General features: G+C 47.0%; 1 protein-coding gene across 1 annotated transcript in view; it reads left to right on the forward strand.

Annotated features, from left to right (window-relative positions):
* The window catches only part of ITGA9 (integrin subunit alpha 9), a 345733-nt gene that overhangs the window by 215589 nt on the left and 110778 nt on the right, over window positions 1-19366 (forward strand). Inside the window, exon 18 of the mRNA XM_061196493.1 lies at window positions 1964-2114. Within this exon, the coding sequence (XP_061052476.1) occupies window positions 1964-2114 (151 nt within the window). The remainder of the gene's footprint in view (window positions 1-1963; window positions 2115-19366) is intronic.

Below are 19366 nucleotides of genomic sequence, written 5' to 3' on the forward strand. Positions count from 1 at the left end.
TTGTTCCTACCACTCTTCTACTGATGCATCTGGGCCATGCGCTCCACTTTCTCACTTCGTACCAGCTGAGGCCAGCCCCTCCGTTTGTTCACCAGGCCATCCAGCAACTGTGCCCTGTCATGTCTTTATTAATTGTCCCCTGTCTAGTAGATCCTTCCTGTGATCATGTAAATATGCCATGATAATTCCCATCTGAAAAGAAAAAAACAATTCCCTTGAGCCCACTTCCCCCACCAGCTGTCAATCCTATTTCTCTGCTTTCCTTTATAGAAAAATTCCTCCAAAGAGTCAGCTGTGCTTATTGTTTCCATTTCTTCTCCTCCTACCTCTCTCAGACCAACTCCGATCATCCCTGTCACTGCACTTCAGCAGTTCTTATCAAGATCACCAATGGCCTCCAGATGGCTAATTCCAGTGGCCAGTTCTAATTCCTCATGTTAGATTGCCACATTTGAGGAAACTGATTACTCCTTTCTTGAAGCATGTGGCTGCTTGGAGACTGTCTGTCTTGGTTTTCCTCTCATCTCCTTAGCCACTCTTTTTCAGTCTCCTTTGCTGGCTCCTCGTCATCTTTAGCTCCTAAACATGAGACCCCCTTCTCTAGTTACATGCATTCCCTATTGATCATTTCTAGTCCACCCAAATGCATATCTCCAACCCTGACCCCTCCTTCCACTCTAGACCCTTACATTCAACTATCTCAGCATCTCTTCTTAAAAATCCAATAGGCATTTGGATTTTCTCTGCTGACCTTCTATACCCATGGTCTTTCCCATCTCAATAAGTGACCCCTCTTCCCTTCAGGTTGTTAAATCTGAAATCCTTGCAGCCTATGCAAGAAAGAGAGGAAAGAGAGGAGTCCATGACTCCTCTCTTTCCCTAACACCCTTCATCCAATCCATAAGCAAAATCTGTTGGCACAACCTTTGAGACATCCAGAATATGACCTCAGCTTCTACCACCGTGGTCTAGGCTGCCATCTTCTTACACCTGAATTATTACAAGAACCTTCAAACCAGGCTCTCTCCTTCCCCCCACCAACCACTCACTCCAGACTGTTCACATCACATCCAGTGAGCCTTTAAACATTGAAGTCAGGTCACACCATGCCCTGCTCAGAGACCTGCAGGAGCTCCTGTCTCAGAGGCAAACCATGGGCCTAGGGATGGCCCACGATGCGTGGTCTGCCCACCCCCACTCCCTTCACCTGTAAGCCCATTTCCTCCCACTCTGCCCCTCACTCACTCCTCTCCAGCCACACGGGTCTACTTGCTGCCCCTGAATACACCAGACACAACTTTTCCTTTGCTAGTTCCCAGATATCTGGGTATCTTGCTCTCTTTCTTTCTTCCGATTTCTACTGAGAGGTCACCTCATCAGTGAAGCTTCCCTGACCAGCCTATTTAAAATTGCACCCCACTCTCCCTCCAAATTTGGTGTCCTCTATACTTCTTACCTTTTGTAAGTTTTCTCTGTTGCTCTTATCACAATCTGACCTGTATGTTTGCTTCTTTGTGTATGTGTTTTTTGTCTCCTTGAAGCTACAGGAAGGCAAGAACTCTCTTTTGTTCACTGCTTTCTCTAGCACATAGAGTAGTGATTGGCATGTAGTAGGTGCTCAGAAATATTTGAATGAATTACTATATGACCAAATTCCATGTATAGGTTATTAAACATCTTATAATTTTCCAAGTTGGATGCACTAGATTTCACATGAGCCACAGGACAGCTTAGTGAGTTAGGCAACACAGGACCATAGAACTCCCCGTGCTTAGATGATGAAGCTGAGGCCCATGGGGGCTGACTGAGTGCCCCGAGATGCATGGCTAGTTACTGGGCTTCCTGGGACTTGTGGTTCTGATCCCAGTAGAGTTTCTGCCCCCACTCTCAGCTATCCCCTGATGCCTCATGTTATATCAGTGAAAGCTTCAGAACACTCATTGCTGTTCATTTTTCCTTGCAGTGTTGATGACAGAACCCCATATCTAGCTCTGGGGGCTGTGAAGAATATCTCCCTAAACATCTCCATCTCCAACCTCGGGGACGATGCCTATGATGCCAACGTGTCCTTCAACGTTTCCCGGGAGCTCTTCTTCATCAACATGTGGCAGAAGGTAAGAAGGACCCACATCTAGTGCATTTGCTGACTTTCATCGTACCTTGGAATATGCAGTGGTTCTGCAGAGATTATTTCTTTATGTGGAGGATCGTTTGGAATTATTATAATTTTTTCCCCTGAACTTAGAAAGCATTGTTGGTAAAGCCAAAGAAGAAACCGTAAATACCCACGGTGCATCAGAGCCGTATCCGTATCTCACACTGTTTCCCATCCCTTCTCTCTTGTGAAACCCTCTCTGCACAGTTTTATGTCTGGCCCCTTCTCTGAGATGATACAGTCATCATCTGCGGCACACGCATGTTCTGGAGTATTCCCACTGTAGGTCAGTAGTTGTTGTGAAAAACCAGATAGGAAATGAGAACAGATCACTGCTTATCACGCGCGTTATCACCAATGATGCCCTTGATGTTTTCCATTCGAGGGTCATGAACATCTGCCTCTGCTTTGGCATATTGATTTAGTCCTGAGATATTTTAGTGAATTGAGGAAATTAAATTATTTCCATGAATTGAGTGAGTTTTAAAGAGCGATTTAATTTATTTGCATGATTGACGTTTAAATAGCATGACTCAGAAAGGAAAAAGGAGCTGGGTTTCTCTCTGGTCCCATAATCCCCCTCAGTGAACCACTTTGGGGAAGAAAGAGTAATGGGTCTCAACCGTAGGAGGCAGGAGGAATGAGTGGACTCAGATAGACCGTCTTCTACCTGGTGGTTGTCTGACTGTGGGCAGCTGTTCCAATGGGAAGTTTTGCAGCTTTTCAAAGTGTTCACAGATTTGAACTGCAGCGCCTTGATGTCTGTGTAAAAATGGAGCCGGAATCCCTTTCCAAGGGAAACCTTGGCCCTGCCCACAGGTGAGCGCTTGGTGTGCCTTCGGGCGGTGGGCAGCCTCTGTCCAGGCACAGGTCCTGCTAGGCTCAGTTGTTTGGACAGGACTGTGCCAACCCTGCCCGGCTTAGGGGGCAGCTGGGGCATATGGAGACATCCTGAAAGGCGCTTCAAGAACGTCCCAAGAGGTCATCTCAGACTCCCTGATGCTCCGTAGCTTCTGGAGCTCCAGGGTAGGGGAGGCCACAGAGGCACTGAATGCAAGAAGGGCATGCTTTCCAGCCACTTCTACACCCCCAAAATTGTCCCTGATTTAAGCCCAGTCCAGAGGGTGCCAAGAATCTTCAGGGTTCTATTACCTGGCTGTGCACTGAATCTCTTACAGAATGTCATGTGCTGTGATGGGTCTTCTTGTGGGGCGTAGGAGGGTGGATGGGGGGAGAGGGGTTCACTCAGGGACCAGACCTGTGGAACTCACCTTTATGGTAACTAAGAGGATGTGGCTGGTGACTGGGTCATCACATTGAATGTATTCCTGTCACTCAGGACCCATGGGAGAACTTCCTGTCTGTCTCAGAATTAGGAATAGCTTTGCTTTTCCAGAGCATTTTGACTTGTTCATATCTGTGGACACAGTCATCCTTATAACCAGCTAAGCTTCGTTGTCTCTGTTGTCTGCTAGGAAGCTCAGAGCTTGCCCCACTCTGTTAGTACATAGGACTTGGTGGTATAATTTATAAACTAAGTAGCCTCCTGCATCTTGCTTTACTTCCCTTCACCATGTTTTTCTTTTTGGCTTGGAGACTGTATAATATTCTATCATAGGATATAGTATGGATTGCCTGTGAATTCCTACTATTGGATATTTAGATTATTTCCAATTTTATTCTCTTTTAAATAATATTATGATGAATATCTTCTTCAGAGATTAGTATGAGCAAATGGTTATATCCTTAATCTTATAATTATTTGGGGACTGGGAGGTAGCATTTATTGACCATGTGTTACACACCACGGGTTTTACATACATTTTCCCATTCCCTCCTTACTGCATGTGATCCAGGTGTACCTGATTTATTGGAGGAATGTTCTCAGGAGAAAAGAAGTGAGGGAAGCAGGTTGGGGCAGAAAGGGCTGAGTAAGGGTGTAAAATCCAGCTTTGGTCTGGGTTGTGGGGTGGAAAGAGGTGGGGGAATGCCCTAGAGCATAAATCACTCGGCAGAATTGTCCCCCCTTGAAGTGGAAGGGAAGCACCATTTCCACCCTGTCATCATCATTGACCACTGGGGGCGGTGGTGAGTAGCCTCCCCGACATCCTGGACGAGGGGACTCTGGTCAGTCAAGGACGATGCACCTGAGAAGGACACAGGTGTGTCACTGGCTACTGTAACTGATCATGGAGCCAGTGAGAGCACATTTTTATCTCTTTGGCATTGAGTCCCAGCAACCTTTAAAACCTTTGGCACAGGGGACACTAGGTTTCAATTTGGCAGAAAGTTGACAGGGTATCAGGGGCTCTTCAGGATGTGGTGGGCATTAGTCCAGTAAAGGTGGCAGGGCACAGAGACATTATATCATGCAGCTGCTGCAGAGGCAGGACTGGCTAGAAAAGCAGATGGGTGAGATGGCCCTCAGTGTAGCAGGAGAAGGAATAATAGAGAAAAAAATTCCCTTCCTGTGACTACAACCACAACTGCAAAGTTAAGCAACTGGGGAATATAAATGGCATCACTCAGCTCAGAGCAAGATTTTAATGGCACGCAGGTGGGTAATGAGGGAGACAGGAGAGGGCCCACCCACCATGATCCACCTACCAGAACCAACATGGGCCCTACAAAAAGGTTCTAGCACATTAAGTAAGAAAAGTATACCTCCAGATACAGAGGGAAAGCATACCTTTTAAAAGACTATTAATAGAAAACAAAAGTAAATTTTACTGAGCATCTGCTTTTGTTTTTAGTAAAATTCAAGAAAAAAATGAACCCAGCAAATGATCAGATAGTAGAACAACAGACTGAGAAGAAAGGGGAATGGGCTGAGAGAGAAGCAAAAATAAAGGTTTTGAGTGGGATAAGGAAATATTATAATGAAACCAAGAAGGCAATGATAGAATCAAAATATGTGTTATGGGGACTTCCCTGGCGGTCCAGTGGTTAAGACTCCATGCTTCCACGGCAGGGGGCCTGGGTTAGATCCCTGGTTGGGGAACTAAGATCTTGCATGCCGCACAGCATGGCCAAAGAGAAAAAAAATATGTGTTATGATCAGGAAAGAGCAGAATTGGCAGTACGGGAAGTTGATTCATTGTTGCAGAGGGTGTATTTGAGGAGGTCTCTGAGAATTCAGAGAAAAAGAACAGAGCAGTGGAGAAGGATGGCAGTGAAGACTAGGTATGGAAGGTGGAGGCTGGAGAATCAGCAAATAGAAACAGTTCCAGAATCACTGGAATAGAAGACATGAGTAGATAGCAAAGAAGGATCTCCATTTTCTTGGATGGGTGCTGCAGACATTAGGCAAAAGTGTTAAGAACAGTTTAATGTTTACACATAGCCTCATGACATTTCTAATTTTACAGGTATAAAAATGATACTACTCGTACCTAACAGAAAACAAAGAAAGCCATTTTCTACAGATTTCTGTAACATTAATAGCAATAATTGGAAATTATTGTTCCATGGTGAAATAAGAATTCTATACCCAACCAACTTGCCCTCCATGGTAAAGGCAAAATAAAGATATCCTTGAATATATAAGAATTTGTAAAGTCTACTAACTCTCCTGTTTTGAATTCCCCCCAAAGCAGACCCAGACACACTGATGGTGGTGTAGGTAGTTTAGAGAGTGGTCTCCGGGGGTGGGGGTGGGGCATGGTGTGGGAGTGGTGAGTTTTGATGGGAAGGGACGAGAGACAGGAGAGTGTGCACGGAGGGGCAGGTGGTGCTGTGGGCAGTTCGGGCTCCATCCTGCTGCAGACCCTCTGAGAGACAGAGTCTAGAACACCCCTCAGACTCACTGCTCTGCAGGGTAAGGAAGCTGCTGGAGGGTTTATCCACCAACTCCTGCTGCTCATCCATGGAGAATCACTCCAAAGGCATTAACTGTCCAGCCTTTGCAGCCTTCCCTGGCTCTGGGCCACACTTCCTGGGGCCAGGAAACAGCTCAGGCAGAGAGATGGGGCAGCTTTGGGCCTGTAAGGGGACTGGCCTCAAGTGACCAGCCCTCCAGGCGTTTCCAGGGAACACGAGCAAGGCACTGGCAGCATCTGCCACAAAAGTCATGAAAACTTGAATAGCCGTGAAACTCTTCCTGAGAAACAGTTACTTACAGATACAGCGTATTGTTGAATAAAAAGTGTATTAAAGCCAAATAAAAAAAGTAAGCAAAAACAATTTTTACAAATATTGAAAATATTAAGCAAATGTAAAAAAATTATTGCCTCAATAAATACATAATTTTATAGATTAATAAAAATAAGCCTATAATCTGTTTTACCACAAAAATTTGAGAAGAAACTTAATCTTGTCACTCCTCCTGCTTCACATTCTTCAGGATGGAGCTCAGGCTCCTCAGCTGTTCATGAGAGGCCCTTCCCAGCCTGGTCCTTCCTGCCTCCCTTCCTCCCTGGCCTCGTTGTTCACCATCCCCCACATACATGCTTGAATCCATTCATACTTTATTACTGAAGCTGCATTTACCCAGGAATAACCCAGCCCCAGTTTGTTTATGAAGTGCTCCAACCTCACATCTCAGCTCAGGGGTCACCCATGCAGGCCCCTCGCCTGGCTGCACAGGTGATGTGGGTAGATGGATAGTTGGGTGGAAGGGTGGGTGACTAGCTGTCCCCCTTGTCCAGAGTCACAAAGCAACTCAGGGCCCAGGCCCTGACTACAAGGTCTCCAGTCTTCTCTGTCATCACACAATTAGTGATATATCAGTTTCTGAGACTGAACAAAAAAATATCACTTGAGATGGATTTTTCTATCTCATGTGAGGCTTCTTTCATGAATTTGTTCTTCCTTTAAGGAAAGACTGCTTATAAGAATGTGGGCTGCACAGGGATGACTTTTCTCTCACCTACATAAAGCTAAAAGAGAGAATAAGAATGGAGAAAACATGGTTTGGAATACCACTGCATCATACAACTTTAGGGTCACGTTCACCTTGGGCTCTATGTGAGCGACGCCTCAGAGTACAGTTCCACAGAATACAGCATGAGTGGTGCCCTCTGGAGTCATACAGCTGTGTGGCACTGGAATCAAGATAAAAGTTGAGTTGTCATTTCTTGCCTTGGTGCTACTTGGCACAAAGGAATTTAGCTCTTCTTGCATCCATGGAACAGGAATGGAGTTGTTTGGACAGCAGTGATTAAGTATCCGCTAAGTGCCAGGGACTGTACCAGCTGCTAGGAGACACAAGGAGGAATAAGCGCTGGTCCTAGCTCCCAGGGAGCTCAGAGCCTAATAGGGTGAAAGACATATCAGGCAGCATTTAAAGTACAAGATGCCAACTGCTCTACAGAGGTGGTGAGAAGTTGCTTTGAAGCACAGAGATGAAAAGGTGAAGCAAGTCGCTACTGTGACAGCTAGTCTTGGGTTGGACAAAATCCCTAGACAAATGCTAGGGGTAGACGGATGGGCCTCTGAAGAGTTGGTGTCAGCTGGTGCCAACATTGCAGACCTGGGGTCGGTGGGTGGGGTGGGTGAATTTATTTGGGAGGTAAAGTCCAGAGCTGGGCTGGAGTAAGGGTGAGACAGCAGAGGAGAGCAAAGGAGGAGGGACAAAAGGAATCCAGCGAGATGGAAAGAGGTTGCCCATGAGGGACAAAGGACCAGTACCATTCCTAGTGGCAGGGTGATGTCAGGACATTTTAGGAATGCTGATACCTGCTATTCTGTGCTGAAGTAGCTTGTCAGGTAGGACTCCTGCACTCATGAATAACTCACATGAGCGAGAGAAACTCAAAAAAAGAGGCTGGGTTCATGAGTACATCTTTATGATATTGACTGCCATGCACACGTGGAAACAGACATGGACACGGACATTGTAAGCTCCAAGCAAGCGCAGGAGAGCTCCCAGCTGACTTTTGGGTACAAAGGGGACGCAGCAGTTTGCCTTGGAGTTAGGGAAGCCCACGCTGGGAAAGAAGAGAGAGGAAGGGCAGCCTCCTGACCTAGTCTCTTCTCCACAGCGTGCACTCTTGATTTGGGTCTCCCAGATGCTGACCTTGAAACAAGGAATTGAGGTCAATTCATTTATTTGAGAGGTGCAGGAAACACTGGTAAGGAAGTGAAGTGATACAGGCAGGTGAAGGCAGCTAATGAAGAGGGTGCTTTTACACCAGCTACCACAGTGTGTGATGGGGCTTCATCCTGCAGGGCAACTCGGGAAACAGGACAGAACACAAGCTTCAGGGGTGAGGGAGCTGGGGATTTACACCCCCTCCCAAAGAGTCAGTGGTTGAGGCCTTCTCGGGGTGCTCATTCGCCAGTACTAATGTCTTATAATGCGCATGGCCAAAGCCATCTACATGGTTCTGGAACAATGTTCTCAGGCACAGAGATGCAGACCCTGGCAGCTGGAAGTGGGCTGGAGCAGCCTGAAAGGTGCAAGCCATCTGAGCAGGGCTCACCAGCACCTCCACCCTGAGCATCTCACTTTCTAGGCTTCCAGAAGTTGTAAGTTGGCCTCATAGCACTTCACTGGGGTTCTGAAGGCGCACACCTCACAGTCTACAGGAGTGGGGCAAGGCAGGTGTTGTAAATGGGTGAAGGGGGCTGGGTGTGGGACAGTAGGAAGCAGTGGAGACTGTGGAAAAATGAAGGATTCCAGCCTATTCCACAGAAGGCAGCCCACGCCCAGCAGCGGTCGCCTGTTGCCAGGTGGGAGTGAGGGCCAGTTTGCCAGACTTCCTATTTTTCTACAAAAGCCAGAAATCCACATTTTTATGTGAAATCTCATGGTGTTGGCAGCTAATTAAAATATTCTCTGAACATTTTATGGGCCAAACAAAACATGTCCGCTTGACTGCATACAGCCTGTAGGCCACCAGTCGTGACCTCCCCCTTTGCTGTTTTCCACATGTTCTAGTCCTGTTGTCTTGCCTGCCTGTTTGGCACATGGACCTGGATTTCTGGTAGAACCTAGTTTGTCTGCAGCCTTGATGGCACTTCAGGTCTACCCCTGGGCAGCAGATCAGCTAGCCAGAGACTGGAGTGTGAGTGTGTATTGAGGGGAAGGAGGGAATTGGAGAGGGTCAACCCAAATGTGGTGTTCATGACATTTTTTTTACTTTTTTTTTTTTTTTTTAATTTTTGGCCGTGCCGCACGGCATGTGGGATCTTAGTTCCCTGACCAGGGATCGAACCCATGCCCCTGCATCGGAAGCATGGAGTCTTAACCACTGGACTGCCAGGGAAGTCCCTTACCTTGTTTTTTTTAATTGAAGTATAGTTAATTTACAATGTTGTGTTAGTTTCAGGTGTACAGCAAAGTGATTCAGTTACACATACATATACATATATCTATGCTTTTTTGGATTCTTTAACCATATAGGTTATTATAAGATATTGAATATAGTTCCCTGTACTATACAGTAGGTCCTTGTTTATCTATTTTATTTTATTTTATTTATTTTATTTTATTTTATTTTTTTAACATCTTTATTGGAGTATAATTACTTTACAATGGTGTGTTAGTTTCTGCTTTATAACAAAGTGAATCAGCTATACATATACATATATCCCCATATCTCTTCCCTCTTTATCTATTTTACATATAGTAATATGTATATGTTAATCCCAAGCTCCTCATTTATCTCTCCCCCCTCCCCCCGCTGTCCCCTTTGGTAACCATAAGTTTGTTTTCTATGGCTGTGAGTCTGTTTCTGTTTTGTAAATAACATTTTTGTAGATTACACATATAAGTGATATCATTGGGTATTTGTCTTTCTCTGACTTCACTTAATATGATAATCTGGAGGAGGGAGATAGGTGAGGAGGATGAGTGATCATGAATCAAGTGGGGAGAACATAGACCCTCCACTGTGATGCGTTTGATCGCATTCGGAGCACTTCCTGTTCGTAAGAAGTGTAGTTACTGCTCATCACCCATTGGTTGTAAGTCACTGGATTCGACTGATGAGTTGATGCATCACCTCCTAGTCTTCTGGAGGAGCTGCAATGGAGGAACGGGCCTGTGTCCGTTTATTTCCTTCATGACAGGGTCTAACATGGGAGGTGTGACAATAATGTAGAAAGATACTGGAAGGGAAGCCCAGTCTTGCTTTTTCTGAGGAGTGAGTGCTTTGAGTTCTGAATTAAACTCAGCTTTGGGGGGGAAAAGCTGCAGGCCAGCTTCCGCAGCTTTCAGTGGCTTATTCTTTACGACAAGACACATAGAGGGCTAACAAGTTTGTTTCTCTTGTAAAGTGATTCTTCCAGCTACGTCTACATTTACCCCAGAAAGGGCAACCCCTTCTAAAGTTCAAGGCAAACCATTCAAGGTGGCGCCAGGCCATAAGACTGATCCAGTTTCTAACCCAGGTAGATCAGGAAAGATTAGACCCTGCCATATTTGTATACCTTTATGTTTGTGAGAGTGCTCTGGCCTGTTCTCAAGACAAAAGGTTCCACACAGAAGCTGCATCCGTACACAGGGACAAAATGAAATGTATTAAGTGGAGCTGGGCAGTCCAGCATCGTGCTTTGGAAGGGTTTGTGGGCGGAAGTGCGTGCACCTCATCATTCAGCGTGTAAACAGATTTCATACAGCCTTCCTGCACCCTGCCACTGCCCCCATTCATGGCAGGAACTGATTTTCATTGTGTTCTGCTTTCTCCGGTGTCTCTTGTCAAGTTAATAGTAGCCTCGAGTAAAATGCAACCCTTAGATGTTTATAGTCATCTTGGCCAGGCCATTAAGATGATGCATGAACTTGCTGCTTGCCCTTGTAAGAGAGCCCTGAGGGTGGATATTGATATTCAGAAAATAATAAGTCTTTTCCGCCCCTTTCCTGTTTTTAATCCAGTGCCCCAAGCCCCCTGGTGCTTTACCTTGAACTTCCTGCTTAATGCCAGGCAGAAAGACTTCACCTGGATCCAAGGCCATTTGAAGCTCTTAACACAGAGCACACTCTCTCACTCCAATGGTCTTCCCCATCCCGCTTGTCAGAGGCAAATCCCATGTTCCCTAGAGCCCCTCGAGTTTCTGACTTATTTCTGCCGGCCCTGACCTTCCTCCTGGAGAGGAGGAGCGTGGGTGGTGGGGAGCAGGGACCAGACCAGGTTTGCAGGTCCTCACCTGGGTTACCTGTGGCCATCGCGCTAGCATTTTTCTGACCCCATCAGAGCTGTCCTAACCCAGAGTGAAGCTGTGCCTGGGAGGAAGGCTGGGCCCTTTCTGTGACAGCCAGCAGCGAGGAAGTGGGGGAGAAACCCAGATACCCATTTCAAATCACAACGTGGCCTCAGTGTTCCACGGCGGGGTTCAGTTTTCACGTATGTGAAAAGCTGCATTTGTGTATTCACTGCGTTGGGAAGGAAGGCTACGTTTTGCTTGAGAAATGTCAACAGAGCTGTAGCTACGACAAGGATTTTTCACGGAAGAAGTTTTCCAGAGCTGCAGGACTTGGGCAGATATGTGCGGGGGGAGTTTAGAAAACATGTGTTAAACCTCTGTATTTCTTTTCCTAATGAACTGCACAACAGCAATTTAATAATTTCCTCTTTTAAGAGGAAAGGGGGAGTCTTGGATTTTAAATCTTTTTTATAAAGCAGCACAGCACCTCTTAAAAAGAAAGCCATGAAATTCGTCTGCTAAGTCCAACAAAAGAAAACTAAAAAAATCAAGAAGAATTAGGTGTTTCAGGCTGGGTTTCCTGAAGCAGATCCCGAGGTGAGGATTCGTGTCAAGTGGTTTATGAGGGATGTGCTCCCCAGGGAGCTCCACGTGGGGAGTGGGGGGAGCAGGGCAGGAAAGGGTGCATCTCAGGCGAAGTCCTGAAGAGGGTGGCCTCGCCTGAGCTCTGAAATGGGGGCCACACCTCAGCACTGCCACTTCTCAAGGCCAGGAACCTGGGCTTTGGTTCTCCCGCGAGCACTGGTCATTGGTTAAGGGCCATTTACGGAGGAAATGAAGTCTCAGGCACTTTCCACACTCTGGGGGTGAGGTGTGGATGGAGCAGCTCCAGAAGCCAGAGGGCAGGCCTCAGAAAACCCACAGGTGCTGGCTCGTGAAAGCAAATGCGCACTGAAGCCAGAGGGTGGACACATCAAGGGGACCCAGGGGATGGCGTGGACCACTAAAAGCACTTGCTACAGCAGGATTACCATCAATGGGTGCTCTTTGTGATCTGAAAGTATATTACAAGCATATGGACAAAGATCTTTGAGCTCATGAGGTGTTTTCGTGATATTCTCAATGTCAGTTGCACACAGGATATTTCTGCCAGCTCCTGAATCGGGGAATCAGCAACTGTGGAGGCCCTTGGAATTTAAGAGAGAACATGAATGCACAGCTGTGGTCCATTGCAGTCCAGTTTTCCAGAACTGTCATTTCATCCCTTTGAGGCCAGCCTTACAATGAACATCCCTGCTTCCTGATGGCCACTGGCATCATTCTTCCCCAGGCACCTGAGAATAACTAGCCAGCCTGTCCTGTTCTCCTAAGCAAGTAGATTAAGCAGCTGATTTTAAAAACCAGTTAGAAATGTGTTTGGCTGCATGTAAGTGATCCTAATGAGATTTTGATTTTTCCTTTGTAATAATAAGTCTCAAAGTGGACTGGTAAGGACTGGTAAGTAACTGTACGATGCCATCAGAAACCCAGTTCCTCTGTCTTTCCACTTAGCCTTGCTTCTTGGTGTCCACTTCCAACACTGCAACTGTATTCCAGGCAATAAGAAGAAGAAAGATAACAGGCCTGCTCCCTTTTAAAGAGCTTTCCTGAAGCTCCACTCAGCATTTTCCATGTACATCTCATTGCAGAACCATGTCACATGGCCACCCCAGCCACAAGGGAGGCTGGGAGATGAGTTTTGCTGTCTGGACACACTGCCGCCCCAAACACAGCCAGGTTCTGTTTACGGGGAGGAAGAGAAGAGTGGCATTGGGATGCATCGGCAGAGTCAGCCACAGCAGGAACCTGGGAGCGGTCATTTGCAAGTGTCTCTGAGATACAAAGCAGAAAGGGGGAAGGAGGCGTCCCTGGTGGCACAGTGGTTAAGAATCCGCCTGCCAATGCAGGGGACACGGGTTCGATCCCTGGTCTGAGAAGATCCCACATGCCGTGGAGCAACTGAGCCCGTGCGCCACAACTACTGAGCCTGCGCTCTAGAGCCCGTGAGCCACAACTACTGAGGCCCGCGCGCCTAGAGCCCGTGCTCCGCAACAAGAGAAGCCACCGCAATAAGAAGCCTGTGCACCGCAACGAAGAGTAGCCCCCACTTGCCACAACTAGAGAAAGCCCACACGCAGCAACGAAGACCCAATGCAGCCAAAACTAAATAAATTGATTACTTTTTTAAAAAAAGAAGAAGAAAGAGGGAAGGGCAGGGAATGAATCACAGCCAAACAGGCAAGTGACCGGCACAATTACTGTCTTATTTTCCTTCTGCCAAAGTTTTTTCAAGCTCTGCATTACTGCATTTAGGATTTTTTTTGCAGTCGCCCTCAAGAATACCTTTTGGGGAGATCTAGTTTGGCCATAGTCAGGTGCAGCAGAGCCCCTGGTGAGAACCAGCAGGTGATGTGACCCAGTTCTGTCTAATAAGCAGTGCCCAAGGGGACTACTCCTACAGTAGACGTTGGATCCTGATAAAGTATAAGATAATTTCTATCTGTCCACCTTATCTATCATCACTGATACCTGCATTTCTTATTTTCACAAGATGAAGCCATTCCAATCAAGATGTCACTGTATTTGGATTCAGGGCCTCCAACAGAGGTGCTCCTGCTCTACATCCAGGCCAATCTGTGCAAGAAAGGTCAAGGTCCAGTCCCCCTGTCCTTCTGACTGTTTAGTATATATATTTCCAGCCCCTTCTTTACTGTTCTATTTATCTGTTTCCGTGCTGTGTCTAGTTTGGCATCTTCCTTCTTAAAATGTAAAACTCAGGCCTGCACTGCTATCCAGTGTGCCCAGCATAGAGTTATTATTGCCCCAGGTCTAAAAATGATATTTCTGTTAACATGGCAGCCACAGCACACTTGTATTTATTTGTGATGCCTTTATTCTAATTTTTTCTGGTCTTTTTATGCTATTTGGAAGTTGTGTCATTTATAGTCTTGCTACTCAAAATACAGTCATGGACCAGCAGCACAGCCTCACCTAGGAGCCTGTTAGACATGCAGAATCTCCACCCTGACTACCCGGATCTGCTGACCAGTATCTGCATTTTAACCAGATCCTTAGGTATTTGCCTGCATAGCAAAATTTGAGGGAGGTCTGAGCTCCTGACTTTAGGTCATCTAACTTGGTAACTTACCAAGACATTGATGAGGACCCTAAATGCACTTGGAACAGAAGCCTGGTGGTGCTCTGGGTGTGATGCCCTCTGGGCAGACATGGAGCCCCTCACGGAGTGCCTGGGGAGGGAAGGAGGAGGCTTTTATGAAGCATCCTTCAAGCACGGGGCTGGGGACTTTATCTCATTGAACCCTCACCACATCCCTGTGTGTTGGGGGCTCTTATTCCCAATGTATAGATGAGGGAATCGAGACTCCCAGGGTTAAGGGAACACAATCATTTTATGTTCAAGACTCATAAAGGTTAATGAGACTGAGGTCACACAACCAATAAGTGGCTGAGCTGGTGCTAACATCACCTTTTGGCCCAGCTTTCCTTGTCTGAGCCGCCAGGAAATCTCTCAGATGCTTTCCTGAAAATCTGGTTGGCCGACTGGGGAAATCAGTCTCTGGCTCCGTGGCTAGAGGTGATGCTGCTTCTCTCTAGTGCTAAATTTTAAAATGGCAGCTATTCCACCATGCAGGAAGCAACAAGGTGAGCTCTTCCGTAAAGGAACGAATGCTGGAGAAAACAGAGAAATTCAAAAACAGGGAGGGGTCCTGAGGCCTCTAGAGGAAGGTCTCAGGACAGTGTGTGGGGGGCGGGGGGGGGGTGGTCCCCTTCCTAGATGTGACAGGGTCACTGAGCTGTGAGCACAGCTGCCACACACTAAGACTGAGATAAAGAGAATGTGTGTACAACTAGAGAAAAGGGGACGGTTCCCTGAGCCAGAGAGTAGACTGTGCTTGAGACCGGCTGTGTGACTAACAGGTGACATGCAGACAAGCATCACCTCCACCTGGCCGAATCCAGGGCTCATTTCTCCGTTCTTTTTTTTTTTTTTTTTTCTGGATCCATCAGCAACTATTAGTATAGTTAATTACTTCATTTGGGGGGTTTCATTTTTAGTCTTTAATAGCATTTTTCCCCTTGAGATACAATTTACATAGATTAAAATACATACATCTTAAGTGTGCAGATCAATAATTTTTTGCATATATCTGTATCCATCTAGCCATCACCCACATCGTGAATGAGAACATTTCTAACAGGAGAGAAGGATGTCCAAAGTGGGATCCTAATCCCCCCAGACCAGTTCCATTTGCAAGAAACAGTAACTCCATTCTTCCTGGCTCCCTCTTTCTCTCTCACCCCTCAGCTGTCCCACCATGGCCTGCTGGCTGGACCTGCAGAGTCCATCCCTAAGGCAACCACTTTTTGCCATCATCATTGCTTCCATCCTGGCCCAGGTCACCATCTTCTTTGCCTATTATTGGCTGCAGTGGCTTCCTTCCTAATTAGACTCCCTGCTTCCACCCTTGCTCTGTTACACTCCTTTGCATACAACCCTCCGATGGCTTCCCATCTCATTGTAAAGCTTCGTTCCGTTCAGTACCCATAAGGCTCCCTAAGACCCAACCCAATTGCTGCTTCTGTGAACATATCCACCCCTCTCCTCCTTGCCCTCTCCACTGTAGCTGCAATGGCCTCCTTGCTGTTCCTTTCAACACACCAAGCTTGTTCCTGCCTCAAGGCCTTTGCACTGACTCTTCTTCAGATGTGCATATGGCCCACTCCCTCACTTCCTTCTTGCCTCCGGTCAGATGGCACCTGACTAGAAATATCCTACTGTTCCAGACATCCTCATCTCATCCCTGTACCCTAATTTTCTTCATCAAACCTGTCATCTGACATACTAATTGTTGCTAATTGTCTTGAATGACTTTTTAGTCACTGATTCATCCCTGACACCTACAATGCCTGGGATGTAGTCGGATCTTAAATATTGTTGAATGAACAAATGTATGGATGGTGGATGTATATATAGATAAATGAAGGATATTTCTGTCTTTCTACCTACTTTATGACTACTGTGTCAGTTCCATTAGGTTTTACATTGCACTAGTAGTTTTTAAGTATTAAATGCTCTTTTTAAACAACTAATAGTTTGGAGAGAGATGCTAATTTCTTATCTCCCTGGAAAGGGAAACCACCAAGAATCAGAGAAATGGAGAAATGCTACCCAGCCCCCGCCCCCGCATAGTGATAGAGTCTTGCTGTGTAAGATCAGGCCTTTGGTGCTAAAACTCATCACTGAGGGGCAGCTTTGTGTCTGTGCCTTTTGGGGGTGACAGGCGACAGACCAAGGCCATGCCTGCAGGTTTTCCAGCACACCCTCCTCATTTGAAGCCAGCAGCTGTTTCCAGCAGAGCAGTCCTTTGTCCAAGTGGGTTTCTGCAATGGCCCCAGGTTTGCAGGCCTGTGGTAGGGCTGAGAATGTGAGCTACAGTCCCCACGAGCTTGAAAAGCATCTGTGCTATGGGTTCTTTACAAGAACCAAAAGTGAGACGCATGTCTTGGTTAGGTTTCCCCAGAAGTAAACCCTGAGAGAAGAATTCAAACGCAAGTAGTTTGTTTGGGAGGTGAAGGTAGGGGAATGGGAAAGTGAGAGAGAAGAAAGAAAGCAGCTGAAAACGGTCAGGTTATGAAGCCAAGTACTACTGTTGGACAACTGGGTTCCTCCCACTGGGGAACTCGGGGTCCATAGAACAAGCATCTCAGAGTGATGCTACCCAAGCGGTGATGGGGCCGGGGCTTTACCCACCACCTCTCAACAGTCACTGGTTGAGGGCTGCTCCTGGGGGCATTAATACCCTGACACTTCTGGCCTGCCTTGCAAAGGGGACAGAGGAGCTTTGTCACTAGAGAAAGCTCTCTGGTGAAAAAATGCAGATGCCGGCAGCTGGAGAGACAGGGTGGGGATGTGGACCAAGAGGGTCAGCTGTGACACCTCCACCCCCTCCCTCGTGTCAACCTCACAGGCGAGGATGGGCTCCCTCATCACACCACACTCAATCACCGGCCACAGTTCTTTCTTTTTCACTCGCTTCTTTATGCTCCTCACTGAGATAGAGTGAAGGATACGGAACAGCAGTCCACAGGCTGTAGGATTGAAGGAGATTAGAGTAGATACAGCTTTCAAACCACACAGGCCGTCTGGAAGCTTTGGCCTCAGTGAGGCCGCCTCTGCTCTCAGGGAGCTCCCAAAGGCTATGGAACAGGTCATGTCCCCTCATGTGTGCACATGGACCCCCAGAGGCATGGCTCAGGGCCCAGGTGGGATTCTGGGGGGTGAATGGGTGAGTTATTTGGTGCTCAAGGGGCCTGTTTTTAGCAAAGACAGACAACATGCATGAGGGGGCTGACAGGGCATATGCGTGAGTACAGACCCACCTGTGAAACTGGGGATAATAGTAATTATAATCACCCACTATATTTTTAAGCCCAATTTTAAAATGAGGAACCTGAGGCTCCAAGAGGCACAGGTGGTTCCAGGATGATGCAGCTAGGAAACAGCGAAGCTGGGATCTGAGCCTGGTCTGTCTGGAGGCCAAGCCTGTGTTTTGTCCACTGTGTGTGCACTTCTCCAAACGAAGGTTTGCCTTGACCCGACATGTGTCTGTGTGGCACAGCGATGGCCCCCAGTGTGTTCCTGTGGGTGGCCAGGTGGTTAGAGCTGTATGTGAAGAAGTCTCAGTTTTCCTCCGGGAGAGTTAAAGGAGGACCTTGTGGAGCCTGCAACCTTTGGATAAGAGCTCTGTCCTGTTTGCCCTGACTCAACTCAGCAGGCAAAATGCAACTCTCTAAAGCTTTACCAGAGGCAGAAGGAAGAAAACTGGGCTACTGGTGTCTAGTGGAGCCGATCACCATTTCGGAAGGAGAGGTGGGGCTTTATGTGGACCGGGTAGGGACTGTGCTGGAGCCCTCGCCATGCAGTCAGCTACAGAAAAGGAGTCACCGGCACTCCTTCCAAGGATGCCGCTCTCCTGAAAGTCGCAGTTGGGAAAGGTGTCATTGGAGTCCCCCTCAGCCAAGCATTCTCTCCTTATGCCATCTCAGAAGTGAGAGTTCCATAGACATCCCCTGAGCCACCTAGGTTGTATGACGAGACACCCAAGGGCCCAAAGATGGATCAGATGTTGGCCCTGCCCTGGGGGAGTGCCCCGCAGAGTCTCACCTCCCAGAAGGCTCCTAGTGTGGGGATAAGAGGAGGTTCTGTTGCTCCCCGAGCCTGGGAGGGGTGTCAGTTCTGCTGGCCAGAAAGATCTGCTGTGACCCCATGGCCCAGCTATGACCACTAGGAATTGTTGGCGTGTTTGTCCCAAATTTCTTCTTGTCATTTTTATGTACTTATGTATTTGAATATATATTATGTGAAGGGACATGTGGAGTGTTTTATGGATGTTAAACTAGACATAGTAACTCTTTGCCTCTGGCATTTATCCCCAATTTGTCCTTTCTCTTTTAACTTTGTCACAATTTGCCCAACAGAAGACTTTAACTCTTATATAGTCAAATTCATCCATCTTTTCCTTTATGCATAGCTTCTAACTTTGGTGTTGGCTTAGAAATTCCTCCCCATCTCCAGATATCTACCCAAGTATTTATTAATGCTTCATAGTTTCCTTTTTTTTCTACACTTATATTTTCAATCTATTGTTGGTGGAATTTACTTTGGTGTAAGGAGAAAAACGTAGAGCTCCAATTTTTTTTTAATATATAAATTTATTTATTTATTTATTTATTTATTTATGGCTGCGTTGGGTCTTCGTTGCTGCACGCGGGCTTTCTCTAGTTGCGGGAGCGGGGGCTACTCTTCGTTGTGGTGCGTGGGCTTCTCATTGCGGTGGCTTCTCTTGCTGTGGAGCATGGGCTCTAGGCACGTGGACTTCAGTAGTTGTGGCTCACGGGCTCAGTAGTGGCGGCTCGCGGGCTCTAGAGCGCAGGCTCAGTAGTTGTGGCTCGTGGGCTTAGTTGCTCCGTGACATGTGGGATCTTCCCGGACCAGGGCTCAAACCCGTGTCCCCTGCATTGGCAGGTGGATTCTTAACCACTGTGCCACCAGGGAAGTCCAAG

The sequence above is a fragment of the Eubalaena glacialis genome, chromosome 7 (assembly GCF_028564815.1).
Source record: "Eubalaena glacialis isolate mEubGla1 chromosome 7, mEubGla1.1.hap2.+ XY, whole genome shotgun sequence".
NCBI lineage: Eukaryota > Metazoa > Chordata > Mammalia > Artiodactyla > Balaenidae > Eubalaena > Eubalaena glacialis.